Genomic DNA, 26781 nt, shown 5'->3' on the forward strand with positions numbered 1-26781 from the left:
TGCAGAAAGTGTTATGCATTACACCTCACACTTCTGTGTGAATTGATTTGGCACTCTCTCTCTCTTAAAAGCAAATACTAAAATAGAAAACATAAACCAATTAAGTAGCTAAGAACATAATTAAAGTTAGTTGCTGTGCATAAAGATAAATAAATTGCATGTGGACTATTTTTAGCTAGTTGTTAAAATAATAAGTACCAAGGTGATATTTACTATTTGGTTTTACTGCTAATGTTTTTTTTTTCCTGTAGAAGAATACAATTTAAAAGTCCATGCTTTGCCTGTTTCAACAGACATCTATGAACACCTGGGCTAGACATCGTCATAGACAGCATAAGAAAATATGGAACTCTCTTTCCATGGGTGTTACATAAAAGTTAAGGGCTAGTTAGAGATACAATGCAATACACCTGCCAACCATTCACACTGGTGACTTTAGCAGCCCCTCACTATGGTCATAGTGCCCTCTTTAGACAGAGACAAGGAGAATGGCAAAGGGATACTACTTGCATTCCACCTGTCAATTCACTCCTCTCTGATGATAAAAATAAAACTCTCATGGCTCTTACATGCAAAGGATGTTCTAATTATTTAATACATGATAAAATATTTTAGTGAATAATAATGAGCTGCCTTGAAAATTCATGGCTCACTATGGGCAGAAAAACAGGTAAGCTAACTGCGGACCTTCAACCATTCCTCTGCTCCTCCAAATCCACTCTCACAGTCTCCTCCCCAGCTCTGCAACAGAGCACATACTGCACCCTCTCATCCTTTCCCTGTGCATCTCCAGTGCGTCCCACAAACCTTTCCCTTCTACCCTCCCATCTTCCATTCCGTTCATGGCTTTATCCCAGCCCCCAACTCCTCCAATGGCAATCTCCAGCACTACAACAGGAAACCTGCTCCAGCCTCCCTTCCCATTCTGCCGCCATCTCCCTACATCCTTCCGAGTCCCATTCCCCCAGTCTCACCACCAGGTCTTCAGCAGTCCTTCAGCTGTGGCTCTTCTCATGCTGTGCCCTATTCCTTTACTGTTAACTAAGATGATTATTGTAAAAACAGCCTGTTTTCCTCCCTCTTGTGAACACCTCACCCCTATCAGCCCGTCCCCATTCCTAAGTGTCAGATCCTAATATGTAGAAACACGTTGATCTCTAACCTGCAGTGCCTATACATATCAGACCCAGAAGAATTCCTACTTGGCAACACACAGACATCATGCTCTTCTCCTAAGAATGACTGAGGAAACAGAATCCAAGGAACAAAACATCCACACAAGGAGACAAGGCCATGTGTTAGTACTTAGAATTACAATCTTCCCAATCCCATATGCCTAGACTCTAGTCTAGTGTGAAAACATAATCAGTAACAGCGTGGACAGTGTGCCTCCACTAGAGCCCAGCAACCCTTCCGTAATCAGCCCTGAGTATTGCAACATGATTGAAGGACAAAACAAAGGCCATAAAACAGCCTTTTTTTTTTACTATGAGAGTATCCTTCAAAGAAATTTATGAAAGCACAAACTATGGGAGGAAATGAATAAAACCTTTTAAGGCCTGAAAGTAGAACTAGAATCAATAAACTAAATCAATAGAAAACCCAACCTGAGAAAAATCTGGACATGGAAAATTTAGGAACTTGAACAGGAACCACAGAGGCAAACTTCAACAAGAGAATACAAAAGAAAATCTCAGGCACTGAAGACATGATGAAAAAGAAATGGATACATCAGTCAAAGAAAATGTTGAAATGGCAAAATTCTAGAACTCTGGTACACTATGAAACAGCCAAATCTAAGAAGAATATGAATAGAGGAAGGAGAAAAATCAAGGTTAAAGAAAGAGAAATATTTTTTTAAAATCACAGAGGAAAATTTCCTTAACCTAGAGAAGGATATGTCTACCAATGTACAAGAAACATACAGAACACTAAATAGATTGGATCAGAAAAGAAAGTTGTCTTGTCACATAATAATTAAAACACTAAATGTACAGAACAAAAAATTGTTAAAAGTCATAAGGAAAAAAGACCAAGTAAGATATCAAGGCAGACCTACTAGAATTATACCAGAATTCTCAATGGAGACTCTGAAAGGCAAAAGGGCCTGGGCTCATGTGCTGCAGACTCTAAGAGACCACAAATTCTAAACCAGCCTGCTATACCCAGAGAAACTTTCAAACACCATAGATGATGAAAATAAGACATGGCATGATAAAAACCAAATTTAAGCAATATATCTACAAATACAGCCCTATAAAAGTTTCCTTGAAGGAAAACTCCAACCCAAGGAGGTTAACTACACCCAAGGAAAAACAGAGCATAAATAATACAAGGGGAGAAAAATCAAAAGAGGGGAAATAAATAATCATACACCAGCAAAATCAAAAGAAGAGAAGTGGACATACACAGACACATACACACACAAGCACACACATACACACCACCCCTACCACCACCACTAACAACTACAAAATAACAGAAATCAACCATCACTAGTCATTGATCTCTGTCAACATCAATGGTCTCAATTCTCCAATAAAAATCTACAGACTAAAACAATGGATAGAAAACAAGATTCATCATTCTGCTGCATCCAAGAAACACTTTACCATCAAGGATAAACATCACCTCAAAGTAAAAAGATGGAAAAGGTATTCCAAGAAAACAAACCTAAAAATTCAATTGTAGCTATTGTATTAGCTGACAGAAGAGACTTTAAACCAAAACTAATCAGAGGAAATATGTAAAGACATTACATACCCATCTAAGGAAAAATCCACCAAGAGTATACTGCAGTTCTTAACATCTGTGTCAAAAACAGGAAAGCATTCAAGATTGTAAAATAACATTATTTCAGTTTAACTGACATATTGGTCCTCCCACATGTATAGTGGTAGGCTTTATTTCCCACTCTTACCAATAGACAGGTCACACAAACAAAACTAAACAGAGAAATACTGTAGCTAACAGATGTTATAAACCAAATGGTCCTAACAGATATTTACAGAGCATCTCACTCAAATACAAAAGAATTTATGTTTTTCTCAGCAACTCCTGGAAATGTCTCCAAAATTGAACATAAACTCATTCACAAAACAAACCTCAACAGTTACAAGAAAATTAAAGAACACCTTTTATCCTATCTAATCACCACCTCTGATTAAAAGTAGATACTAACAACACAGAAACCACAGAAATATTACAAAGACATGGAAACTGAACAAGTCATTATGTAATGAAAAATGTGACAAGACCAAAATTCAGAAAGAACTTAAGGACTTTCTAGAATTGAAAAAAATGAATACACAGCATACACAGACTTATGGAATGCAATGATAGCAGTTCTGAGAGGCAAGTTTGGGCACATAATGATAGGCAGATTTGGGCACAGGGGTCCCACGCAAACTAAGGCACCAGCCAAGGACAATACACGCAGTAAACCTTAAACCCCTACCCAGATCTAGCCAATGGACAGAACACTCTCCACAGTAGAGTGGAGAGTGGGATATTACTTTCTCACATACTTTGGTGCCTCACCTTTGACCTTGTCCCCTGGAGGGGGAGACCTGGTGGCACTCAGAGGAAGGACAGCAGGTTACCAAGAAGAGACTTGATACCCTATGAACATATACAGGGGGAGGTAATCCCCCTCAGGAACAGTCATAGGGGAGGGGAATAAGGGGAAATGGGAGAGAGGGAAGAATGGGAGGATACAAGGGATGGGATAACCATTGAGATGTAACAAGAATAAATTAATAAAGGAGAAAAAATGCAGAAAAGACCTTTGACAAATTCCAACAGCTCTTCATGATTAAAGTTCCAGAGAGATTACACATACAAGAGACATACCTAAACATAATAAAGACAGTTTATAGCAAGTCTATAGCCAACATCAATTTAAATAGAGAGAAACTCAAAGTAATTCCACTAGAATCAAGGGCAAGACAAGGCTGTGCACTCTCTCCATACATATTCAATATAATACTTAAAATCTTAGAGCAATAGATCAACTGGAAGAGATCAAGGGAATAAAAATTAGAAAGGAAGAAATCAAAGTATCTTTATTTGCAAATGATAAGATAGTACACATAAAAGATTCGTCAGGAAATTTCTACATCTGATTAACACTTTCAGCAAAATAGCTGGATACAAGATTAACCAACCAACCAAACAAACAAATGACAACAGTAGCTCTCCTACATACAAATGACAGATGAATTGAGAAAGAAATCAGGGAAACAACATATTTCACAATAGCCTCAAATAATGTAAAATATCTTGGAATAACTATAACCAAGCAAGTTAAAGACTTGTATAATAAAAACATCAAGTCAGTGAAAAAGGAAATTGTAAAATATATCAAAAGATAAAAATATCTCCCATATGAGTGGATCAGTAGGATTAATACAGTAAAAGATGGCCATTTCTCCAAAAGCAATCTACAGATTCAATGTAATCCCCATCAAAATTCCAACACAATTCCTCACATATCTCTAATGAAACATTACAAGTTTCATATGAAAATACACACACACACACACACACACACACACACACACAAAATAAATAAAAAATAAATAAATAAATAAATAAATAAAACAAAAACAAGGATATCTAAAACAATCTAGAATAATATAAAATCTGATAGAGGTATCACTATCCCTGATTTTAATTCCTACTACAGAGCTATAGTAATATAAACATTATCGTATTGAAAGAAACACAGACATGTTGAACAATGGAATCAAACAAAGACTCAGACAAATTGGCACACCTATGAATACTCAATTTTTTAAAATACAGAAGTCAGAAATACACACTCTAAAAACACAGCATCTTCTACAAATGAAACATTTTCTCAACCATGGTCATTGCTGCCAGAAATTGAAACTACCTAGATGCCCCTAAAAAGAAGAATGGATAGAGAAAATATGGTACATTTACATAATGGAGTATTACTCAACCATCAAAAATAAATAAATCATGAAATTTGCAAGTAAATGAATGAAACTAGGAAAGTCATCCTTGGTGAGGTATCACAGACCCACAAAGACAAATATGGCATATATTTAATTATATGTGATATTAGTTGTTAAGTCAATGCTTACCAAGTGATTATGCATAGAACCACAGAGGTTAGTAAAGAATAATAGACTAGAGGGTAACAAATAGATTTCATCTCATTATAAAAAGTAAATAGAACAGATATCTGTGGATAGATGGGGAAAAGGCTAGAAAAGGAGGGTCAAGTGGGGAGCTGAAAAGGGTAATGAGGGATGGAATATGGAGAGAGACAGGTAAAACTAAGGGGGACCTGAGTGGTAGTATTCATATAGTAGAAACCTCCTAAAATATATACATGTACAAAAAGTGACTTAAATAAAATTTACAATAATGGGGGAGACAGAGTACCAGCTGGGCATCTCTTGTCAACAAATTAAGATTACAGTACAATATTGAGTTATTTCTAATTGAGTTGTTGTCCTATGTCCTATGGGAATCCCCAAAGAATGCTGGCTGTTTCTTGGAATATAGTTTGCTCTCCACAAGATGGTAGCAAGACCTCATTGCAGAAGACACCTACACTGTTCATTGAACATGGCAAAGTCAGGCCAATGCCTACATAGAGCCCTCACCCTTAAATCCTAGCATTGTGGGTACAAGCAGATATGCTACATGGTACCAAAAGAGAAGCATAAATGCCAAGTCAGCCACAAACCTTTGATCTATGATGGTCTCCTGCCTGCAAGATAAATTAGTGAAATGGTGGCACAAAATTTGTAGGAATAACCAAACAATATTTGATTTGACTTAAGGCTCACCATGTGAGATGAAACCCATATCCAACCCTGCTTTGGTAATCAAGAACTGGAGTTTAGATATCCCAGGGTCCTGGGGTAAAAACAAATACTATTGGTCACAAAAAAAAAGTATCAAACAAAAAGAAGTGTAGCTATTAAATTACTCCTAATGAAATCCTGCTAAACTTTACTAAATCAGTGCTTTGTTCAGCCATCTTTAAAGACTCTTCCTGTAGGGTTAGGTTTTTCAAAAACCTACTTTACTTGGGGTACTTAAATGATTTTACCTCCCTTCCAACCAGCTGATCATAGGTAGGAGGGAATGAAGGTTCGTAGGGGTGAGCGATGTGGACTTCTTACACATAGTTCCTTAGGGCAATTGCACTCTTCTTTGATAGGCGACCAGCAGTCTAGTCAAACAGCAAACACCAAACAGTAGCAGTAGCATGATCCGGCAGAAACAACAGAACTCAGGCACCGAATCAGTAGGAGTCAGTGGACTCAGCCAGAGTGACACAAGAAGTTCTCTGATGCATCTCTCTCTGCAAACCAAAGTGCCAAAAACTCAAGAGCAGCAAGGCGATATAAACCATTACAAGGTGTAGCAATGCAAAAGAGTCCTTTTTGCTTGTTGGCGTCTCTTTATATACTCTTCTCTGAGTCCACCCAAAGTGGTTTTTACAAACCACGTCCCTTACATGAGACAGTTTCCAGCAAAACATCACCCCCAAGATCCCCTGTGTTCCACCCAATGTTTGGCTGTCAGTCTCAGCATCTGTTTCCATCTGCTACTGGGTGGACCCTCTCTGAGAACAGCTATGCTAGTCTGCCAACTACATGCATAGCAGAGTATCATTAATAGTGTTATAAGTTGGCTCTGTCTCCCATGGGGTGGTTCTCAGGTTGGGCCAGGAATTGGTTAGACATTCCCTCAATCTCTGCTCTATCTTTATCCCTACACAACTTGTAGGCAGGGTAAATTTAGCATCATTTTTTTTTTGTGTGTGGATGGGTCAGTGTTCCTCTTTCTCCACTAGGAGTCCAGTCTAGTTAGAGGATGACCTCTTCAGTCCCCATGACTCCTGCTTCTAGAATCTCAGTTAGAGTCACCCCAATATTCTTTCAAGAGCCCACCCTGTGTAGGTCTCCTGTTTGTCTCAGAGATGCCCCTGCCCATGATTTTCCTTCTCTTTGCAAGTCCTATGTCCTCCTGTACTCTCTCCCCATGTTTGATCTTCACCCTCATTTCTCTTCATGCTCACTCTTGTACCGTGTTCTCACTCTTCAAACATTTCCACTGTCTATACTATTTCCCCTTCTAAGTGAGATTTAAGCATCTTCCCTAGGCTCATCCTTGTTATTTATCTTCTTTGATTCTGTAAAGCATGGATATCCTGTACTATATGGCTAATATCTGCTTATAAGTGAGCACATACCATGTGTGCTTTTCTGGGCCTGGGTTACCTAACTAAAAATGATATTTTCTAGTTCTATCCATTTGCCTGAAAATTTTATGATTTCCTTGTTTTTAATAGCTGAGTAGTAGTTCATTGTATAAATGTACCACAGTTTCTTTATTCATTCCTTGATTCAGGGACATCTGGGTAGTTCCCAGTTTCTGGCTATTACAAATAAAGCTTCTATGGACATCACTGAGCAAATGTCTTTGTTGTGTGGTGGAACCTTCTTTGGGTATATTCCCAGGAGTGGTATAGCTGGGTCTTGAGTTAGAGCTATTTTTAATTTCCTGAGAAAGCACAGTTGATTTCAAAAAAGGTTTATAAATTTACACTTCCACCACCAATGAAGGAGTGTTCCTCTTTCTCCACATCCTCACCAACATATGCTGTCACTTCAGTTTTTGGCCTTAGCCAATCTGACTGGTATAAGGTGAAATCTAAGAGTCATTTTGATTTACGTTTCCTTGATAACTAAGGACATAGAGCATTTCTTTAAGTGTTTCTGGATGATTCGAGATTCTTCTCTTGGGAATTCTCTGTTTAGCTCTGTACTCCACATTTTAATTGGATTATTTGGTTCGTTGGTGTTTAATTTCTTGAGTTCTTTATATATTTTGGATATTAACCTTCTATTAGACACAGGATTGGTGAAGATCTTTTCCCAATCTGTAGGCTGCTGTTTTGTTCTATTCAGTGTGTCCTTACAGAAGCTTTTGGGTTTCAGGAGGTCTCATTAATTAATTTTTTATCCCATTTATTAAATGTTGATCATAGTACCTGGGCTGTTGGTGTTGTGTCCAGGAAGTTGACTCCTGTGCCAATGAGTTCAAGTCTCTTCCCTACATTCTTTTTACTAGATTTGATGTATTTGGTTTTATATTGAGGTCTTAGATGCACTTGGACTTGAGTTTTATGAAAGGTGGTAGATATGCATCTATTTGTATTCTTCTAAATGTAGACATCCAGTTTGTTGAAGATGTTTTCTTTTTTTCCATTGTATAGTTTTTGCTTCTTTGTCAAAAATCAAGTGTCTGTAGGTGGGCTTATTTCTGGGTCCTTGATTCATTTCCATCAATCAACCTGTCTGTGTTTATGCTAATATCATGCAGTTTTTATTTCTATTGCTTGGTTGTATGTCTTGAAAAGGGGGATGGTGATATATATATCATATATATATATATATATATATATATATATATATATATATATATATATATGTTATTTTATTGTGCAGGATTGTTTTCACTATCCTAGGTTTTTTATTTTTCCATATGAAGTCTAGAATAGCTCTTTCAAGGTCTGTAAAGAAATCTGTTGGAATTTTAATGGGAACTTCATTGAGAACCTGTAGATTGCTTTTGGTAAGATGGCCATTTTCACTATGAGCATGGGAGATCATTCCATCTTCTGATATCGTCTTCAATTTCTTTCTCCAGAGACTTGAAAATCTTGTAATAAAGGTCGTTCACTTGCTTGGATAGCATGATACCAAGCTATTTTATATTATTTGTGGCTATTATGAAGAGTTTTGTTTCCCTAATTTCTTTCTCAGCCTATTTGTATAAAAGACGACTACTGATTTTATTTTAGTTAATTTGGTATCCAGCCATTTTGCTGAAAATGTTTTTCAGCTGTAGGAGTTCTCTGGTAGAATTCTTGAAGCCACTTATATATACTATCATATCATCTGCAAATAGTGATACTTTGATTTCTTCCTTTCTCCTTGATCTCTTTTTGTTTTTTTATTGTACTAGCTAGGACTTCAAGTAATATGTTGAATAGTTATGGAGAGAGTAAACAGCCTTGTCTTGTCCCTGATTTTAGTGGAATTGCTTTAAGTTTCTCTCCATTTAATTTGATGTTGGCTATAGGTTTGCTGAATATTGCCTTTATTTTGCTTGGGTATGTGCCTTTTATCCCTGATCTCTCCAATACTTTTATCATGAAGGGGTGTTTAATTTTGTCAAAGGCTTTTTCAGCATCTAATGAGATGTTCGTGTGTGTTTTTTCTTTCAGTTTGTTTATATGATGAATTACATTGATGAGTTTTCATATGTTCAACCGTCCATGCATCCCAGGGATGAAGCGTACTTGGTCATGGCAGATGATGGATTTACATGTTATTGGATTACTTTTTGAGTATTTTATTGAGTATTTTTGCACCAATGTCCATGCGGGATATTGGTCTGAAAGTTTGTTTATTGGTTGAGTCTTTGTGTGGCTTAGGTATCAGGGTTACTGTGGCTTCATAGAATTAGTTTTGCAATATTCCTTCAGTTTCTATTTTGTGGAATAGTTGAGGAGTATTGGTATTAGCTCTTCTCTGAAAGTCTGGTAGAATTCTATGCTGAAACTATCTGGCCCTAGGCTTTTTTTTTTTAAACATTTAATGGCTGCTTCTACTCCCTTAGTGGTTATAAGACTATTTAGATTGCAAACCTGATCATGATTCATGATCTCCATCAAGAAAATCATCTGTTTCATGTAGACTTCCCAGTCTTCTGGAGTATATACTTTTGAAATAAGACTTGATGAGTCTTTGGATTTTGTCAGTGGCAGTTGTTATTGTCCCCCTTTTCACTTCAGATATTATTAATTAGGACATTATCTCCCTGTTTATTAGTTAGTTTGGCTAAGGGTTTGCCTATCTTGCTGATTTTCTAAAACAACCAGCTTTTAGTTTTGTTGATTCTTTTTATTGTTCTCTTTGCTTATAAATTATTTATTTCAGCCCTCATTATGTAGTTTGGTTTGGTTTGGTTTAGTTTTTCGAGACAGGGTTTCTCTGTGTAGCCTTGGCTGTCCTGGACTTGCTTTGTAGACCAGGCTGGCCTCAAACTCACAGGGATTCACCTGCCTCTGCCTCCTGAGTGCTGGGATTAAAGGCGTGTGCCACCACTCCAAGCTATGGTATTTTTTTTAATGATTTCTTTATTTATTATGTATACTGTGTTCTGCCTGCATATAACACCTGCACACCAGAAGAGGGCACCAGATCTCATTATATATGTTTGTGAGGTACCATGTGGTTACTGAGATTTGAACTCAGGACCTTTGGAAGATCAGCCAGTGCTCTTAACCTCTAAGCCACCTTGCTAGCCTCCCCCCACACACACCAATTATGGTATTTTTAAGCATAGATTTTCTGTTAATCATCCTACCAATAGCTTCTTCCTTTCCCTGGTCCTCCTACCTTGTTTTTCCACCCCAATAGTTCCTTTCCATTTTAATGTTATGTGTGTCTTAGTGCCTTAGTTCCTCAACACCTTTTTTCTTCTAATAGTCCTTTTTCTAGTTTCATGATTTATACTTAATGCGTGCGCACACACACACTCAGACACTCACAGCCACGCACACTCTCTCACCTGCATGTATATACCTTGAGAGCTAGTACTCACATGTGAAAGAGAATATATGACATATACCCCCAAGTCTTGAAAGCCACTCCAGAAATATTTGTTATGTTCATGTTCATTGCTACTTTATTCACAACAATGGAATGAATCATTCCATTCCGTACGCATCAACAAATCAATGGACCATATAAAGGTGCCTCAAGTACACAGTATACTTTTATTCAGCCACAAGAAAATGAAACTTTGAGATTTGCAGGAAAAAGGATAGATTTGAAAATTGACACGAGATAACGTAAGTCTCAGAAAGAGAACTTTTAAATTGTGATAATTTAAGAAAATTTCCAATACAAAAATTCACCCAATGTTATTAGGACAACTATATTTATATATCACAATAAACAATGCATTCCTATTTAATAGAACACGATTCCAAAATGTTTGATTCTTTCAGTAATTACATCATGGAGTGTAAATATAAAGCAGTATTATGTAATATTTTTATTGATAGCTAGAGGATCAGTAAGATTTGTTTTGCAGGGAAGTGTACATTATTTTCAATTCCTCAATTTAAGAATTTATTTATATTTTTTTGTTGATATAGCAAAGGCCTAAAAATACGAAGACCTAAAAACAAGATTTATGTCTATCTAGCGGATCTATGTATTGTGATCACTTTGTCTTCCAGCTAACTAATTCTCTAATTTGCTTTATTTGTTCTGTTATGGAACCTAAGGCATTCTGCATTAGGAAATGATAGGCAAGACAATAAATGTGCCCAGGTGTGGTGCTGTGGGCAAGCTGCAGAAAATTGGAGTTTATAAGCCAAGCAGAAGGAAGCTCATCTTTGAGGACATGTCCCTGAGGGAACACTGACACTGAGACAGCATCCCTCTCCTCTGCCTCTCTCATCCTTTTCTTCACAGCCTCCATAAGCTGAGTGGCTTTCTTCCCATACCTTTCACGGTGATGTAGCTTTCACTACTGGCCTGAAACCAAGCGGTCCATGACCTGACATCTTGAGCCAAATCAACCTTCCCTCTTTAAGATAATTTTCTTGGTTATTTTGTTACAGTAGCAAAAACTTAAGCATATGCAGACTTGCAACATTTTTCTTAAAATTTTATTTTGAAATAATGGTAGGTGCATATGCAATTGTAATAAATAACACAAAGATAGCTCTTACATCCATGTCCTCCTCATGGGAATATTATGTAAGTTGCAGAGTAACATCAAGACCAGCATATTGACATTTGCAGAATCCAAATCAATGCATCATTGCCACCACTACAAAAACCCCCCACATTGCTGAACATCCTACTCAGTTTTCTTATTCCTCTATGCCACTCTCAACACCTGAAAATAAAAGTGTTCCACATTTTTATGACTTTGCCAGTATTACACAAATGGACTCACATAACTTTTGCTTTTTCATTCATATAATTATTTGAGGATTCACCTGTATTGATGAATACATCAATATTGCATACTTTACTTAAAATATTACATTATCTATGTATACTATTTACCATTTACAAGTAATTATCCTATTACAATGTTTCATAATTTGACTATCAGCAACTAAGCTGCCATTTACGATAGAGATATCTGCACTTCAGTATTAATTTTGGTACTGCTACCTACAGCAGCCAGCTTATGAATTTAACACCAGTATCCATAAGTAAATGAATGCATAAAAAGTGTGGTATATAGACATGGTGGGACCTTACGTGACTACAAAAGAAGTTTCCACATGAAGCTAAAAAGTCAGATTCGGAAACATGGTTTTTGTTTTCGTATTTAGATCTAAATTTGCCAGGGATGGAGAGCGAAAGAGAAGATGTGGGGCTGAAACACGACATAAAACTAATGAAGGTGAACTAAGTGGAATAGGTATGAGAGCGTAATGGGCAAATATGGTCAGGGAACACATTACAGTCACACGAAAATGTCACCATAAGACCCATCACTTGTACAAGGAGCATAAACTAGTGAACCTGTATTAAAATTGTTTTAAATTTTTATGTGTTTTGCATATGCTTGTATACAAGCACCACCTGGGTGCTTGGTGTCAGCCAACAGAGGGTGTCAGATCCCCTGGGACTAAAGTCACAGATGGTTATGAGCTGCCACATGGAAGCTGAAACTGAACACACACCCTCAGCAGTAGTAACAAGCACTGTTAACTTCTAACGCCATCTCTCCACACCCTAACAAATGTAAGTTTTGAAGAAACAAAGCTGCCAAACTATTCTCCATATAATTGCACAACATTTCATTCTATCAGGCAGACAGTTCCCGTGTTCCTGTCGCTGCACATTTTCATGCAGTCTGACTTTAACAGCCTCAGCCCATGTGCAGTGGGCTTGTCTGGCCCTTCACCTATGATGGTTTGTCACCTCTATATGTTGCCTCACAGAGGGCATTTATTCAATCACTCTTATCTATTTTTTTCTTTTTTTATATTTACTTTTAACATACGTGTATACATGCAGGGTGGGGTGAGTTGTGAACTACCTGATGTGAGTGTTGGACTTGAGCCTCCACAACACAGTGTGTGCTCTTAACAGCTGAGCCATCTTTCTTCAGTTGCCCCACCTCGTCATCTCTTTGGGTGCGGTCTAATATATCCCAAGCTGGCTTTGAATTCACCACTTCACCAAGGACTACTTTGAACTGATCCTTCGGCATCCACCTCCTGTGTGCTGGGGTTTAACTTGTGCCATCACTGTGCCCAGTTTACGCTGTTCTCTTGATCAAACACAGGGTCTGTTCACTTGGGGTAAACACTCTACTAAGTGAGCTTCGTCCTCAGGTTAGCTACTATTTCTTTTAGGTTATCTACTTTTTAATTGGGTGTTTGTCATCTGATCGCAGTTTCAATATAAGAATTGTTTATATAGAGGACATGTTACAACACGTCCTCTATCGGAAGCTTCTTACTGCAGCTGCCCATACCCAGCAGGCAATGCAGAAGTCCATAATTGGCCAGAGTGCTGAGAATAAGCAACGGGGGAGTGCTCAGCTCTAGGTGAGCTGTAGAGCTGTGAGAAGTAGCTCTGTGCTCCTTGGGCATGTCCCAGACTCCAGTGTTCTGTTACAGAAGGCCAAGACTGAGCAAGTCAGCACTGATCCTGTGCCCTGAAGAGGGCAGCACTCAGAAGAAAGAGAAAACGACTCCTCCTCCTCCGCACTCTTTCTTATCCCGGGCACATGTATGCATTTGTTTCCTTGATTTGTAAAAGTATTCCAGCAACATTTTAAGATGAAAGAACAGAGAAATGTGTGTGCTTAAACACAATTATATCTTTTCTTTACTGGGATGTTTACCTTATTATTTATTGGATAAAATATTCCTATGTATAAATATTGATCAAAGTCTAAACTAAATGCATCTGGTTTATTCCTTTAAAACCAAGATGAACTGTGTTCTAAATACTTATTTCTTTTAAGGATACATTTTAATGTTTTTATTTTGAAACAATTTCACGTTTATAGAAAAACTATATGAAGAACGCAGAGTTCTTCACCTCAGCCCTCCTCCAGCACCATCCCCCATGGCAGGAGCACTTGGGGCTAGAGCCGTATTCCATACTTAGTCACCATGTATTTCAGACTGAAGACTTCTTCACCTGAATGCCTTGATAGTTTTTGAAGACTCACAGAAAGTCACAGTATAAACTCTGCCCCATTAGGTTTAATACCTATCTTTGAATTATTTTATTAGTTATACATAATAGAAACTAGTGCAGAAACAATACTGAATCAGTCTCATCCTCTCTCTGTCTCTCTCTGTCTCTCTGTCTCTGTCTCTGTCTCTGTCTCTGTCTCTCTCTCTCTCTCTCTCTCTCTCTCTCTCTCTCTCTCTCTCTCTCTCTCTCCCTCTCTCTGTCCCCAACAAATGTCACTCATTAGAAAAATCTGTTAAAATGACAGCTACTGGTTTTTTTTATATTTCTTTATGTGTTTGTGTGAGTGTACTTGTGTGTGTGGCGGAGGGGGGTGTGTGTGTGTGTATGCTTGCAACAGTGCACATGCAAAGGTCTGCGGTAACTTATGGGAACTGGTTTTCTCCATCTTCACATGAATCTAAAGAACCCAAATCTGACTGACAGAATTGTCAGCAAGCACTTTAACCCATTGGTTAGCAGTTGTTAGATTCTCCCTGGTTGCCCTGAGCAAAAAGACTGCTGGTAACAGCCAGTATGAGGATCCTTATTTATATACTCACTGCCATTTTAATTATTCCATGGTTTCCTGAAGAAAATTACACAATGATCACAGCTGAAGTACATTGTGAATAGTGCACTGTTAATAGTGCAAACACAAACCTTTACATCCATGCACAATGTGCTGCGATTGGTTCTAACAACCTTCTCCAACTAGATGCCCAGGCTTATGGAATAAGTTGAGAGACACCTCCTGCACTGACTCCCTCTGTGTTACAGTAACAGTGTCCTTGTAGGGAGGCCCAGTGGCACACAGAGGAAGGGGAAGCAGACTATCTGGATGAGACCTGATACGCTGGCTGTGACCATATGGTAGGGGAGGAGGACTCCTTCTGTCTGAGGTCTAGGGGAGGGGAATAGGGCAAAAGAGGGAGGGAGGGTGGGAACGGGAAAATACAAGCAAGAGGATAACACTCAGGATGTAATCTGAATAAGTTATAATAAAATTTTTTAAAAACAGTTTCCTTGCAAATGCTCTTCCCTTGCCTACTTTTAGTAGTTTTTGGTGGGCTGGTAACACAAAAGCACAACAGCAGAGATGCCAGAGGTACTGGCATGGCAGAAGTACCAATTGTGGAACCATAGACAGGGCCGTGCTACAAAAGCAGGAAGGCAGCATTCGTCATCACATTTTTTAAAAAGCGACAAAATGTCATATTGCTAATGGCCTGTTTGCAAAACAGACACATTCTGTGCCTAAGAGCACGCTGGCCGTTGGCACACTAAGGACAGAGAGAAATGATCCACACAGCAGACGTTTCCATCTCATGGATCTGGGAATGTGCTATGTTCAAGGAAGTAAAGCTTCTTCTGTTCCTACATAGTTTTCTGTCTATACTCCCTTGTCTTTGTTCTCTCTGGTGATCTGTTAAGCAAAGCATTCTAGTTTATCATAAACATGGTTTAATTATCATAAATCTTTTTATGTAGTTATGGTATTAAGTATTAAGAGACGGGGGGCTTGGAAAGTACAGTGCACCATCTCACAACACAGGTATGGGCATTATTTTTAATTTTTAAAATATTTTCATACAATATATCTTGATCATATTCCTTCTGCTCACACACTCCTCCCATGTCTTTCCCTCCTCCCTACACTTTGTTTTCATTTTCATTTTTTATTTTTTATTTTTTGCTTTGTTTTGTTTGGGGGGAGTTAGTTGGTTGGTTGAGAGAGAGCAGGAACACAAGATTGTATAGACCACTAAGTGCAATGGCCACTAATATAGACTCAGCACTGGAGAAAGTCTGGATTCTTAGACCTTCTTGTGTGTTCTTATGTCTCCAGCCTCTCCTACTGAAAGTTCACATTGTCAACTCTTAAGTCTTCCTTCATGGACTGAGCCCCACTATCCACAGCAGTGTATGCGGCCCGAGTTGAAAAGGCAAGAAATGACCTCATTGCTTGACAGCTAAAGAGAAGGATGCTAAGTGTTTTGAGGCAGTGCCCAGTGTAAGAACAAGGAGGAAGGAAGGAAATAGAAAGGCTAGGAAACTGAGGCTCAAGATAGACAGAATGCTGTGAGGAGGCAAAGAAATGGCAGGTCCTGGCCGCTAACAAGTGTTCCAGACAATTTTAAATCTTTAGCTCCGATGGACTCAGCCACCACAGGCCTTAGAGTTGTAACAGTGGTCACCACCCAAGGCCAGCTCTTGAGAAGGTTCTCTTTCCCTGCCCATGAGTTCAATCCACATAGTATACAAACACTGCCAGCATCTGACGAAACTGATGTGTGCCAGGCTTCTCTACTGGAGGGTTACCTTCTCATTTATTATTCTAAGTACTTTGGGAGAAAATTCCTAGGGACTATGCAACAACTCATCATTCATCCAACTTGCACTCACTCATGAGTTGCAACACTGATTACTTTTTCTTGCCTGGATTATGAAGAAGTGATTTTCTCAATCTATTATCCTGTCCCTTCAAATGTTACTGACTGATGTCCCACTGGTTGGTTAGCCTTTCTCTTCTTCCGAGAATCAAATATATTCTGTATTTCATTGAATCTCAGTGGAATAAAATATTCTACTTTACCCAGTATGATAAACTGTTAGTTTGATTCCATATTTTGATCTTCAGCTGACTCCATCTTAGGAGCCTCCTCAAACTGGTGTCTCTGTCCTTGTGAGGGCCACATCACTCTTTAAACATCGGATGGAAGATGCCCTGAAGTCTTATACAAATCTGAGACCAGCCGTCCCTTTGGCGATATCTAGTTCTTCTTTTTTTATTAATTTATTCATATTACATCTCAATGGTTATCCCATCCCTTGTATCCTCCCATTCCTCCCTCCCTCCCATTTTCCCCTTACTCCCCTCCCCTATGACTGTGACTGAGGGGTCCTCCTCCCCCTGTATATGTTCATAGGGTATCAAGTCTCTTCTTGGTAGCCTGCTATCCTTCCTCTGAGTGCCACCAGGCCTCCCCATCCAGGGGACGTGGTCAAACTCTGATATCTAGTTCTTCTAATGGGAGCATATGTAGACACCACAGGCTGGATATCAAGTGTGTTCATTGCTAATTGGGTGTTGCTATTTCCAGCTTCTCCCAGTAAACAGAGGAAAGATATAAATGGGGTACATACACCTTAACATAAGGGAAATCTACATTTGTTATTGAAAGATATGAATTTATATGGTCTCTGCAATTCAGTTCTAATCCCAGCTTTTCTCCACTTTTAATCAGTGATCACTATCTTCATCATTGGCAAAACTGCAGTCAATAAATGCAATTATTTTCTCAACGCCCTACATTACCTAATATATAAAACATATGCTGGTCCCTCTAAGAGGTTGTTCCTCCCAGCACCCTGAATCTTGTCCACATAGCCCCAAGGCCACCTGGTACACTTAGCTGTGCTCATTGCATAACTCTGCCTAATAGTTGTTTAGTTTAAATATTAAGGAAAAAAGAAAAGAGGTCTATATTATTTTCAAAGCCTTATATTTCCATTGGTCACAGTATTTTAGAAGAGGCTTTCAAACACTGAAACACTGCTTCTTCAAATATGTTGGCATCATTTTTTTATGTTTCTATGCATTATTTTTAAAGTTATATGATGAGTTATTTATAGTTTAGTTGGCTTAGTGATATTTGGTGTGTTTCATCTTCTTTTGTTGGTAAAAAGAGTCCTCAGGACTGAATCCAGATCTTGGCTATAAAAGGCAAGTGCTTGCCCACTGCACTACATCCCCAGCACTATTTCATTTTGGAGTCGTTTTATTTCCTTATTAACTATTTGAAAACAACACATAACAAGGTAGAGATGAAAAATGAATGGACTATAATCTAAAGCATGTCAGTTACATTTTTAAAGATTGTTTTGAAGTAAATCAATAGAAATGTATTAACTTTGACACTAGGAAACTTGATTAAAATGGACATTTTTCCTCATCTATGGCTCTCTTAACTGTTCCAGGATTATAAGGTCAACATAAATTTAGAAACGAGAAAAGTTCTTATAACTTCAAGAACTTGGGGGGAAGTCTCTGACAAGAATTACTTGAAAATGTATTGGCTTATCATTAACTTGAAGACTTTGTAAGTACCAAGCTGGTATTTTTATTACTTCTCCCCTGGAAGCATTTTGCTAAAATTACAATTTTTACATTAATCTTTCAGAATAAGGTAGGCATGGAGCTTAGCTCTCGGGTTTAGCAAAAAGTGGCTAGTATCCTTCTAGACCTTACACAGCCACCTGTCAATCACAGCCTTTACCACGTGTACTCCCTCCACATCCAGGAACGCTCCCTAATGAGATCAAGGGATTCTTTTCAGACTATAACTGATATGAACAAAGGAAAGCCATAGAACTTGAGAAATATGGAAGCAGATTGGAATTTAAGCTTCCAGATGTGTAGGTACCAGAGATGAGCAAGTGACACCACAGCATAACGTACGAAGATAGGTCCAGGGACACTCTGGATCTGATCTCACCCTATGTGCAGCAGTCAGTTCATATAAATGTATGAGTGAATAGTAGGACACTGAACTATAACCATGATAAGAAAATGACTCTGCTCTACTTGTAGAGAGTTAAACCACATTTGAAAATACAAGTGTCGTCACTTTTCTGCTTTGCACTGGTTCCGGATGTCACACTCTTGTGTGAGGCCAGAACCAACGTACATGGCTATCATGATGATCTTTCCAACCAGTAGCCAGGAAATAACTGTTCTGCATATTTAATGGAAATGGAGGAAACTAAACATTGCACACTTCTTTGTACGGAAAATGAGGAGTTTTGATGATACACACCACAGAATCTCTTGAGAACTAAGTCAAATGGTTTCTCTCAGAGACTTTAATTCTGTAAGCAGGTATAGGCCAGACAATTCAGGTGCTCAATTTTTTAAATGCTATTAACTTTCTGGCCTTAGGGTTTGACACAACTTCTGTTTCCACACCACACACTTTGAATATGTTATAAAACTATTCCACTTTGGTGGAACATGAACCATTGTACACCCTGCCAGTTAAATAAGAACTGAGATGTAAATTTTAAAGTGAGCCAAGCCATAGTTCTGCCATATCCCAGCTCTGTGAGACATCAATACCCAGGCTGTGCTCTCCCTACCTGCCTCTAATAAGTCACAGGGAAACTGAAGTTATTACACGCTACATAAACTTCAGAGTTTGTGGAATGCAAGTCATTTTCATCTTACGAGTATTTATAATCTTTTAAAATATCATCACCCAGGACTCTTATGCAATGATTTTTAGGCATGGTTTTATAATGTTTTAAACTATTTTTAGGCTTGCTAAAAGGTAATTTCAATATTTGCTTTGTTCACTTGAAGTCAAAGTTTTTTCCAATTTATTTGGGAAGTGGTGTTTACAGCACTTCTTAAGTATCACAAATCAAGATATTAATGAGAGGGCTAATAACTAAGATATAGACTATGAACAGAGATTGAGTAAATACATTTTACAGATTAAAAAAAAATTAAGCCTGGCATAATGAGGCATGCCTTTAATTCCAGGATTCGGGAGGCAGGAGACAGGTGGATCTCTGTGTGTGCCTCACCTGTTCTGCACAAACAGTTCTAGCTAGGGCATCCAGGGCCACATAGTCTTTTAAAAATTCCAGAAAATCCAGTCACATTTCAATGCTAGGAGGGAGGTTATCTTTCTTATTTACTAGTCTTTAAATAACTTTGATAAGCTCCTTTTAAAGTGTTTCACTATAAAAAGGAGTCTTCTCCAGACCTTCCTAACATACGAAGCTCCCAGTGGGGTGCACTCTCAAGTAGTTCACAGTTCCACAGGAGAAGAAGCCTGTATCACTAACACTTGGTCCTCCATATAACACAGTGTGGGTGCTAAACATGGAAGATGCCCATGTTTGAATTTGTGGTCTCCCCCCCCCCGAAAAAAAGAATTTTTAGCTTGCATTATCATTTCTAAAAATGTGGCCCAGTCATGGTAGCAATCTATTGGACCTTTCTTGTCAGTCTGGATCCCAGGGGCCTCCAGTGAGCTTCCAAGTCAGTTCTGAGAATCACCGAGTCATAGGAATTTTACATCACCAACATCCATTTCCATAGATGGCATTTCGGCACTGTTTTTTAATTTTTGTTTGGTTGGCTAGTTTTGACTTTGTTGCTTTTGTGATATGTATCTCTCTATAGCCCAGACTATCTCGGAATTCCCTTTGTAGCTCAGACTGGCCTGGAGACCACGGTGAGCATCTTATCACAGCCCTACAAGTGTCCACATGACAGGTGTGGCCTGTCACGTCTTACTTCTGCACTGACTCTAACTTAAGGAGAAATAGATTACAATTTGGTGTTGAGTTCCCAACTGTGTAAAACTGGCTCATTGAACCCTCTGAGCCAAGCTCTATCACAGTCATTGCCTGAAGCTCTGCACCAGTACCTGCTCTTAGCAGATGAGAACTTCCCTCTCTCTCTCTCTCTCTCTCTCTCTCTCTCTCTCTCTCTCTCTCTCTCTCTCTCGCTCTCTCTCTCCCTTCAGTTATGGAAGGTACACATCAAGCCTTAAAAATTAACTGCTCATCACTTCAATGCAAGCTAATGGGGATATTACGTAATGCGTGTTCAGTAAAATCAAAGCATGTGGTTGGGTTTGGGTGAGGAGATCCAAAGCACTCAGGAAACAGTGGCCTTCCCTTCCTTAAAACTCTTCAGTGGGGGATTAGCTGCTGAGTGTTGAAGAGGAGGAGGCAGCTGATAAATATCGAGTTGAGCCTATTTCCTAATCATGTGGAAAGTTCATTCCATTATTGTCACCTGGAAAGAATGATGAGATTTTTAAAATAAGCTCAGTGAAGAGGGTATCTATTAAAAGCAATTCGCTTATTTTTCTGTGGCTAATTGTGCTTTATGTTCTAGGATGGCAGCCAACAAATACAGTCTAAAATGTATTCATTTTGTCATTTTGATGCAATTCCTGTACTATTTGATATTCTGCCTCTGTGTGCTTTGCTGATGTGAGGTACGTGTAATTTATGATCATTACACTGTGGGTAAAGAAAGGATCCAGGTTGCTCACGGACTGTAGGGTATGGATTTAGCAGAAGCAATATTTCCTTTGCCAACATTTTAAAACAAACAAAGAAATAAGAGACCCTCAAGGCTTTGTGGCCCCTTTAACAGTTTTTGTTGAAATAATTTTTCCACTTTTCAAAATATCATCGCATAAACTTAAGGCTGGGCAGAAAAATCTTCAGAGGTTTCCCAAAGTTTAGTTGTTTGAAAAGAGTTGAACCCCATGATCCTTTCTTGCAGATACTCTCCATCTGTCAGTCCGCCCGCCCCTCCCTCCCTCCCTTCCCCCCCCCTCTTCCTCCCTCCCTCCCCATTCTCAGACCACCAATGCTCCCTCTTCCTCTTTCTCCCTAGGTCTTCACCCTAAGAGATCTGCAGAGAATGCCAGGGGTGGTGTTGGAGGAAGGAGGTCCTTCCCCTGACTGGCTCTCCTCTAGCTGGTACCCATCTAGGATAGTGAACTGAAGAATAAAGAACATGGGGCATCCCTCCCTAGTGAGCCTTGCCACCAGAGTACCTGACACCCCACCACCCTCTAGCACCCTGCCAACCTGAGACCTGAGGACCTTTAGCGAGTGCTGGCTTTCTGGTCCAGGGTCGCATTTTCCCTCTTGCTCCCGCTCTTTTTCTCCGCTATGTTATTGTCATCAATTATTTGAAGGCGAAAGAAAACAACTTGAGATAGTCTCCTGCTCAGAAAATCGTCGTGGTTTTCTAAAACACTTCTCTGCTATTTCTTTCACCTTTTCAGGTTCTACTACTGCCCATATTTAAAAGAAAAAAATTCAACATGCAAGATAGTGTGTATTTAGGGGCCGGGGAAGTGTGTGTGTATGTGTGTGTGTGTGTGTGTGTGTGTGTGTGTGTGTGTGTGTGTGTGTGTAAATAGTCTGAGGATGTATATTTGGATTGTCTGTCTCACACTCTCTTAGCCCTGCCATAGATGCAGGACAGAATCAGATGGCTCCGATTGTCCTGCTAGGTTCAAGCTGGGGCCTCAGGAGCTCACCTGTCTGCGTCCAGGTAACTGGCCAAGTGCCCCGCCTGGCCGCATTCCAGAACACCAAGCAGGACAGGGCTCCCTCTCCCGCCTATTTGCTCTGCACCCTACCTTCGCTGAAGAGGATTCTTATTTTATTTCCGCACCATCCCTGCTACTCACAAAGAGAGCAGGACCATTGCCCACTAGGGTTCCTTACCTCAAACAGAGGACCAATCTTGTTTTTCTCCAGGTAAGCCTGGATTCGGGTTTGTTGACGAGACGCCATGGAGAAAGGATGGGTCAGCGGCGAGAGGACAGTGCGCCTTGACTGGGGACAGCCCTCCTCTGCCCCCAGATGGACCCGGGACAGGACCTCGGGAGCCTGGGCTCCCAAGCACAGCGGTGAACAGCAACCTTGTGAGCAGCAAGCCCTAAGGGAGCAGGGAGCAGGGGACCCGTGCGAGGCTCTGCCAACTCAAACAACTCCGAGGCGAGGGGAGAACTCCATCGAGTCCTGCAGCTTGCGCCCACCGGCTCCGCTCTCCGCAGCGCAGCCGCCGCGGGGAAATAGCGGGCTCTTCTGTCCTCTGGGCGGCAGCAGCAGGAGCCGGTGGCTACAGGCAAGTGTAGCCAAGTGCAGAGCCTCCCGGAGCCGACTGGGGGGGATAGCGCTGACCAGAGGGGCCACAGCGCATGGAGCCGCCCAAAGCGCGCCGCCACGGTGTGTGCCCAGCTCCTGGCTGCCAGGAACCAGTACCCAGGCTGTTCCCCGAGGCGGTGCTCGCTCCCTAGCGACAGCGCCGCTCAAAAAGCCAATGGTAAAGGTGCTTCTTTCAAAGTGCACATAAATCCGGTGCTTGTTGGCTATTCCTTGGCAGCTACAACTGCAGTTCCAAAGAGGACGGTCCTCACCACCCAGGGGTGATCCTCTCGTGGGCACGTGCTCTGCCTTCACTAGCTGGAGATGAGAGAAAGCCAGAGATGAAAACTAGTGAGTGGGTTTTGCCGCGTAGACAAACTTGCTCATCATTTTTTTTTTTTTTTAATTAAAAAAGGAAAAAAGAAACAGATATCTGGCTTGGCCTTGAGCAAGGCTTTACAGGCTGAGAACTGATTTAAATTTCCCGAAGTTCAGACAGCCAAAGGCTGGAAGCAACCCTTGGGTTTTTAGCAGGGAGATAAAACAAAAGCGAGAGCCAGCCCTCTGCTTCCAAGTTTCCTTTTCTGCCTATGCCTTCAGCTCTGTCTTCACATGCCTCTAGCTTGGGCTCAGAGGCTCCGCGCTTCTTCCTAGCCATAGATCCTCTAGATACCTCCTAAGCACCTCTGTTTTACCTAATACCTTCTTATTATGCAGGGATTTTTCACGTTGAAAATCGACAGATACCACGGGATTCCTCACAGAGTTCGTTGTGAATTTTTTTTTTTAAAGCATGGTATAAAACACTAAAGCCTCAAAGACAATTTGCCTGCTTCCGAACCATTATGTATTGCCAAATCAAAGCCTTTATACTACAATTGCTGGTTGTCTCTACAAGAACAGGCACGGGCTTCCTTAAAGTACACTGAGACGGCGTACATTTTGTCTTTTTCTCACTGTGTTCCAGATTTCTGTGGCTTGTGCCTTTCCTGCTGTCCAAGCTTTTTCCTGATAATTTTATCCTGATAATAATAACGCAGTAGTTAGGATGAGAATGGATTATTCCGGGAAGTATTATAGTATTAAAATGTCTTTAATAATTTACCTACAACAAATCTATTAGCTCCCACTTGAAGCAAACATGATTTGGGATGGAAAGATGTCTGAGCTATTACTTTTGCAGCCAGCCTCAGATGACCTGCTGGGTGCCAGCAGGAGTAAACAGCAGTGTAAATAGAGTAAACAGGGCTTTCACATATTTCCTGTTATGTACGTCTTTTTTTCCTCTAAAAGAGATGAGAAAGATCTTTCTTTAAATCTATTACTTAATATAATTAATAAGTCTTCACCAAGCTCAGGAGTTCGGCATCAAGAGTTTTGGCAAGAAAAGACAAAGCGTAGGCTGCCGAATAGTTGAACATTAAAGAAAACTCATAATAATATTCTAAGTAGGGTGCTACGTCACCAAGTACCCAAACTTCCATAACTAAGACATTTCCAAGGCCACTCTGCTCCTACAACAACTGCTACTACCACCCCAAGGCCTTTCCATTTGTCCCAAGATCTAACATCATTGCCACTGAAAGTATTTTTTGCATTCTTCACAGCTGGAGATGTACTATTAAAACAAGAACTTCAAAGACAAAAGGTTCCACCCTTGTCCTCTAGTTTTCAGTCCTGTTGTGAATGTGATGTGCTAGGTGTAATGTGACCTACTGTGGCTACGATCTTCTTGAGGGATGCCGTCAGGATTGTTGTGTCTGGTGTCTTCAATGAAAGTTCGATAAAGGAGATGGTAGCCACACACAGGGTTGGAAGATTTAAAAAGTGGTTTCCTAGCTAAGACTGGGAGAGCGAAATTGGAGGATGAGGTGTCAAAGCTTCAACATTAAAAACTAGCATGTAAATGTGCATAAGCATGCAACAACCAGTGGTTGTAGAAGCATGGGGGGGGGCGGATTGCATGAAGAGAAAACATAGTCAAAGCTCAGCTCACTGGCGTCTTACATGTCTTGCTCAGGAATGACACTGCTTGTGGAAAGTGACTATTTGGGTCTTGCTTTCTGTGATAAATTATGACAACTCAGGTTAGGACTAGGGTCTGACATGAAAAATGGGATTTTAAAAATATATTTTATTAATGTATTCATATTACATCTCACTTGTTATCCTATCCCTTGTATCCTCCCATTCCTCCCTCCCTCCCATTTCCCCCTTACTCCCCTCCCCTATGACTGTGACTGAAGGGGACCTCTTCCCCCTGTATATGCTCATAGGGTATCAAGTCGATTTTATGAAGGCATGCTTAAGAACAAATCTGATGATTAGCTATCTGGGAAATGAGGTAGGAGAAGCAAATAAAGAGTGACAGTGGTGTCTAGAATGAAGTAAGGAGATGGCAGTTACTCGCTCAGGCCACCTACTGAAAAACTGGTGGGTCTATGTTTTAATTCAGACTCCCTAGGGCTCAAATGGAGCCTTTTTTATACCTTGTACCCTTCAGTGTAGAAATTAGTCAATGATTGAGCTCATAAATATTAGCATTCCCTGTGAAGAGCTCTCCGTCTAAGGATGTAGCATTCTGTAGTGATAATAAATGAGTTAAATTTTAGCAAATCCATCCTTGCACTTTTAGGCTAAAGTTTGTCTCTGACTCATTGTATTTATAGTCTGTTTTGTTTCAGTTAGTTCATTAGATACATGTTTTGGCCTCTAAAACTGCAAACTACTTAAAATCATGAATTGTGTTTTAATAATTTTTTTATGCTTACAACATGCAATATGTTATGTAGTCAGCTCTTCATAGCTGGCTCTTTAGAACCCTATGACTCTGCATCTTAATAATTTTGATCACTTATTCACTTTAGGGTTGACTAGGGGGCTGGAGAAATGGTTTAGTTATTAAGTATATTTGCTGCTTTTCCACAGACAAGAGTCTGTTTTCTAGCGTCAGTGTCAGACTGTTCACAAACACCTGCAACTCTAGCCCCAGGGTGATCTGATCCTTCTGGTAGATGTACATTATCAAATAAATAATAAATAAATAAATATTTATAAAAGATTGATTAAAATTTAAGCCTGGCGTTAGATTGAATTTAGCAAGCTTTTCTGTCCACATCACCTTGGTACCCTTGCAATCCTTTCTCCATTTTTTGGCTTGTGTACAGCATTAAAGGTCAATTTTTAGTGAGACTATTTTGACCCTGTTGTGCTCTAGGAGTGCCTGTCAGCATAATTTACAAGTATACAGAATCCAATTTATAGAATGTGCTAAAGCCCTTGTCTAACTCCATTTGTAAGACACCTTGCACAGCTCCTAAGACAAATGATTTTCAATGAAAGCCCAATTGAAGCAACCCAGAATCACTAGCAATGTGACCTCTTGAAATAGATTTAACACGGAGGGCAAGCAGTGGGGACACATCCTCTGCAGGTTTCTGGAACTGAGATTCTTGAACCCTGAAACACAGTCCTCCCTTCCCTTAATGACTTTTATCTTGTCACTTTGCAATAAACAGTGGCAAGTACCTTCCCAAAGATCACAGTGCCTATGAGCGATCTGCCCATTCAAAGGGAATGAACACAGAGTTTTGTTTATTTTTGCCTGACTGCCACATCCGCCATCTGAGCACAGCCACAGCACTTCCTCCACTGAACAATGCATTTAATCCTAGAGACAATGTCAAGAAGTTGGTGCTTTCATTTTCATCATCTTTTCTAGATGAAGAAATGAAGACACTCAACAAACAAATAGCTTACTACTCAAGGTATATATATACACACACACACACATACATACACA

General features: G+C 39.8%; 1 protein-coding gene across 8 annotated transcripts in view; it reads right to left on the minus strand.

Annotated features, from left to right (window-relative positions):
• Positions 1 to 23241, minus strand: part of LOC311598129 (uncharacterized protein C8orf34 homolog) — a 413498-nt gene extending 390257 nt beyond the window's left edge. For 5 of the 8 annotated variants that reach the window (XR_014779488.1, XM_084783015.1, XM_084783013.1 and 2 more), the window contains exon 1: positions 22557 to 23238. Coding sequence is in view for 7 of the 8 variants with exons in the window: in XM_084783015.1 (XP_084639141.1) it covers positions 22557 to 22625 (69 nt within the window). In the remaining variant the exon portion in view is untranslated. Of the gene's footprint in view, positions 1 to 22556 lie in introns of all 8 variants that reach the window. The other 3 variants (XM_084783016.1, XM_084783017.1, XM_084783012.1) reach the window with 3 other exon arrangements.
• Between the last annotated feature and the right edge of the window lie 3540 nt (positions 23242 to 26781).

This window comes from Acomys minous, assembly GCF_964271855.1.
Source record: "Acomys minous genome assembly, chromosome: 1".
Classification (NCBI taxonomy): Eukaryota; Metazoa; Chordata; class Mammalia; order Rodentia; family Muridae; genus Acomys; species Acomys minous.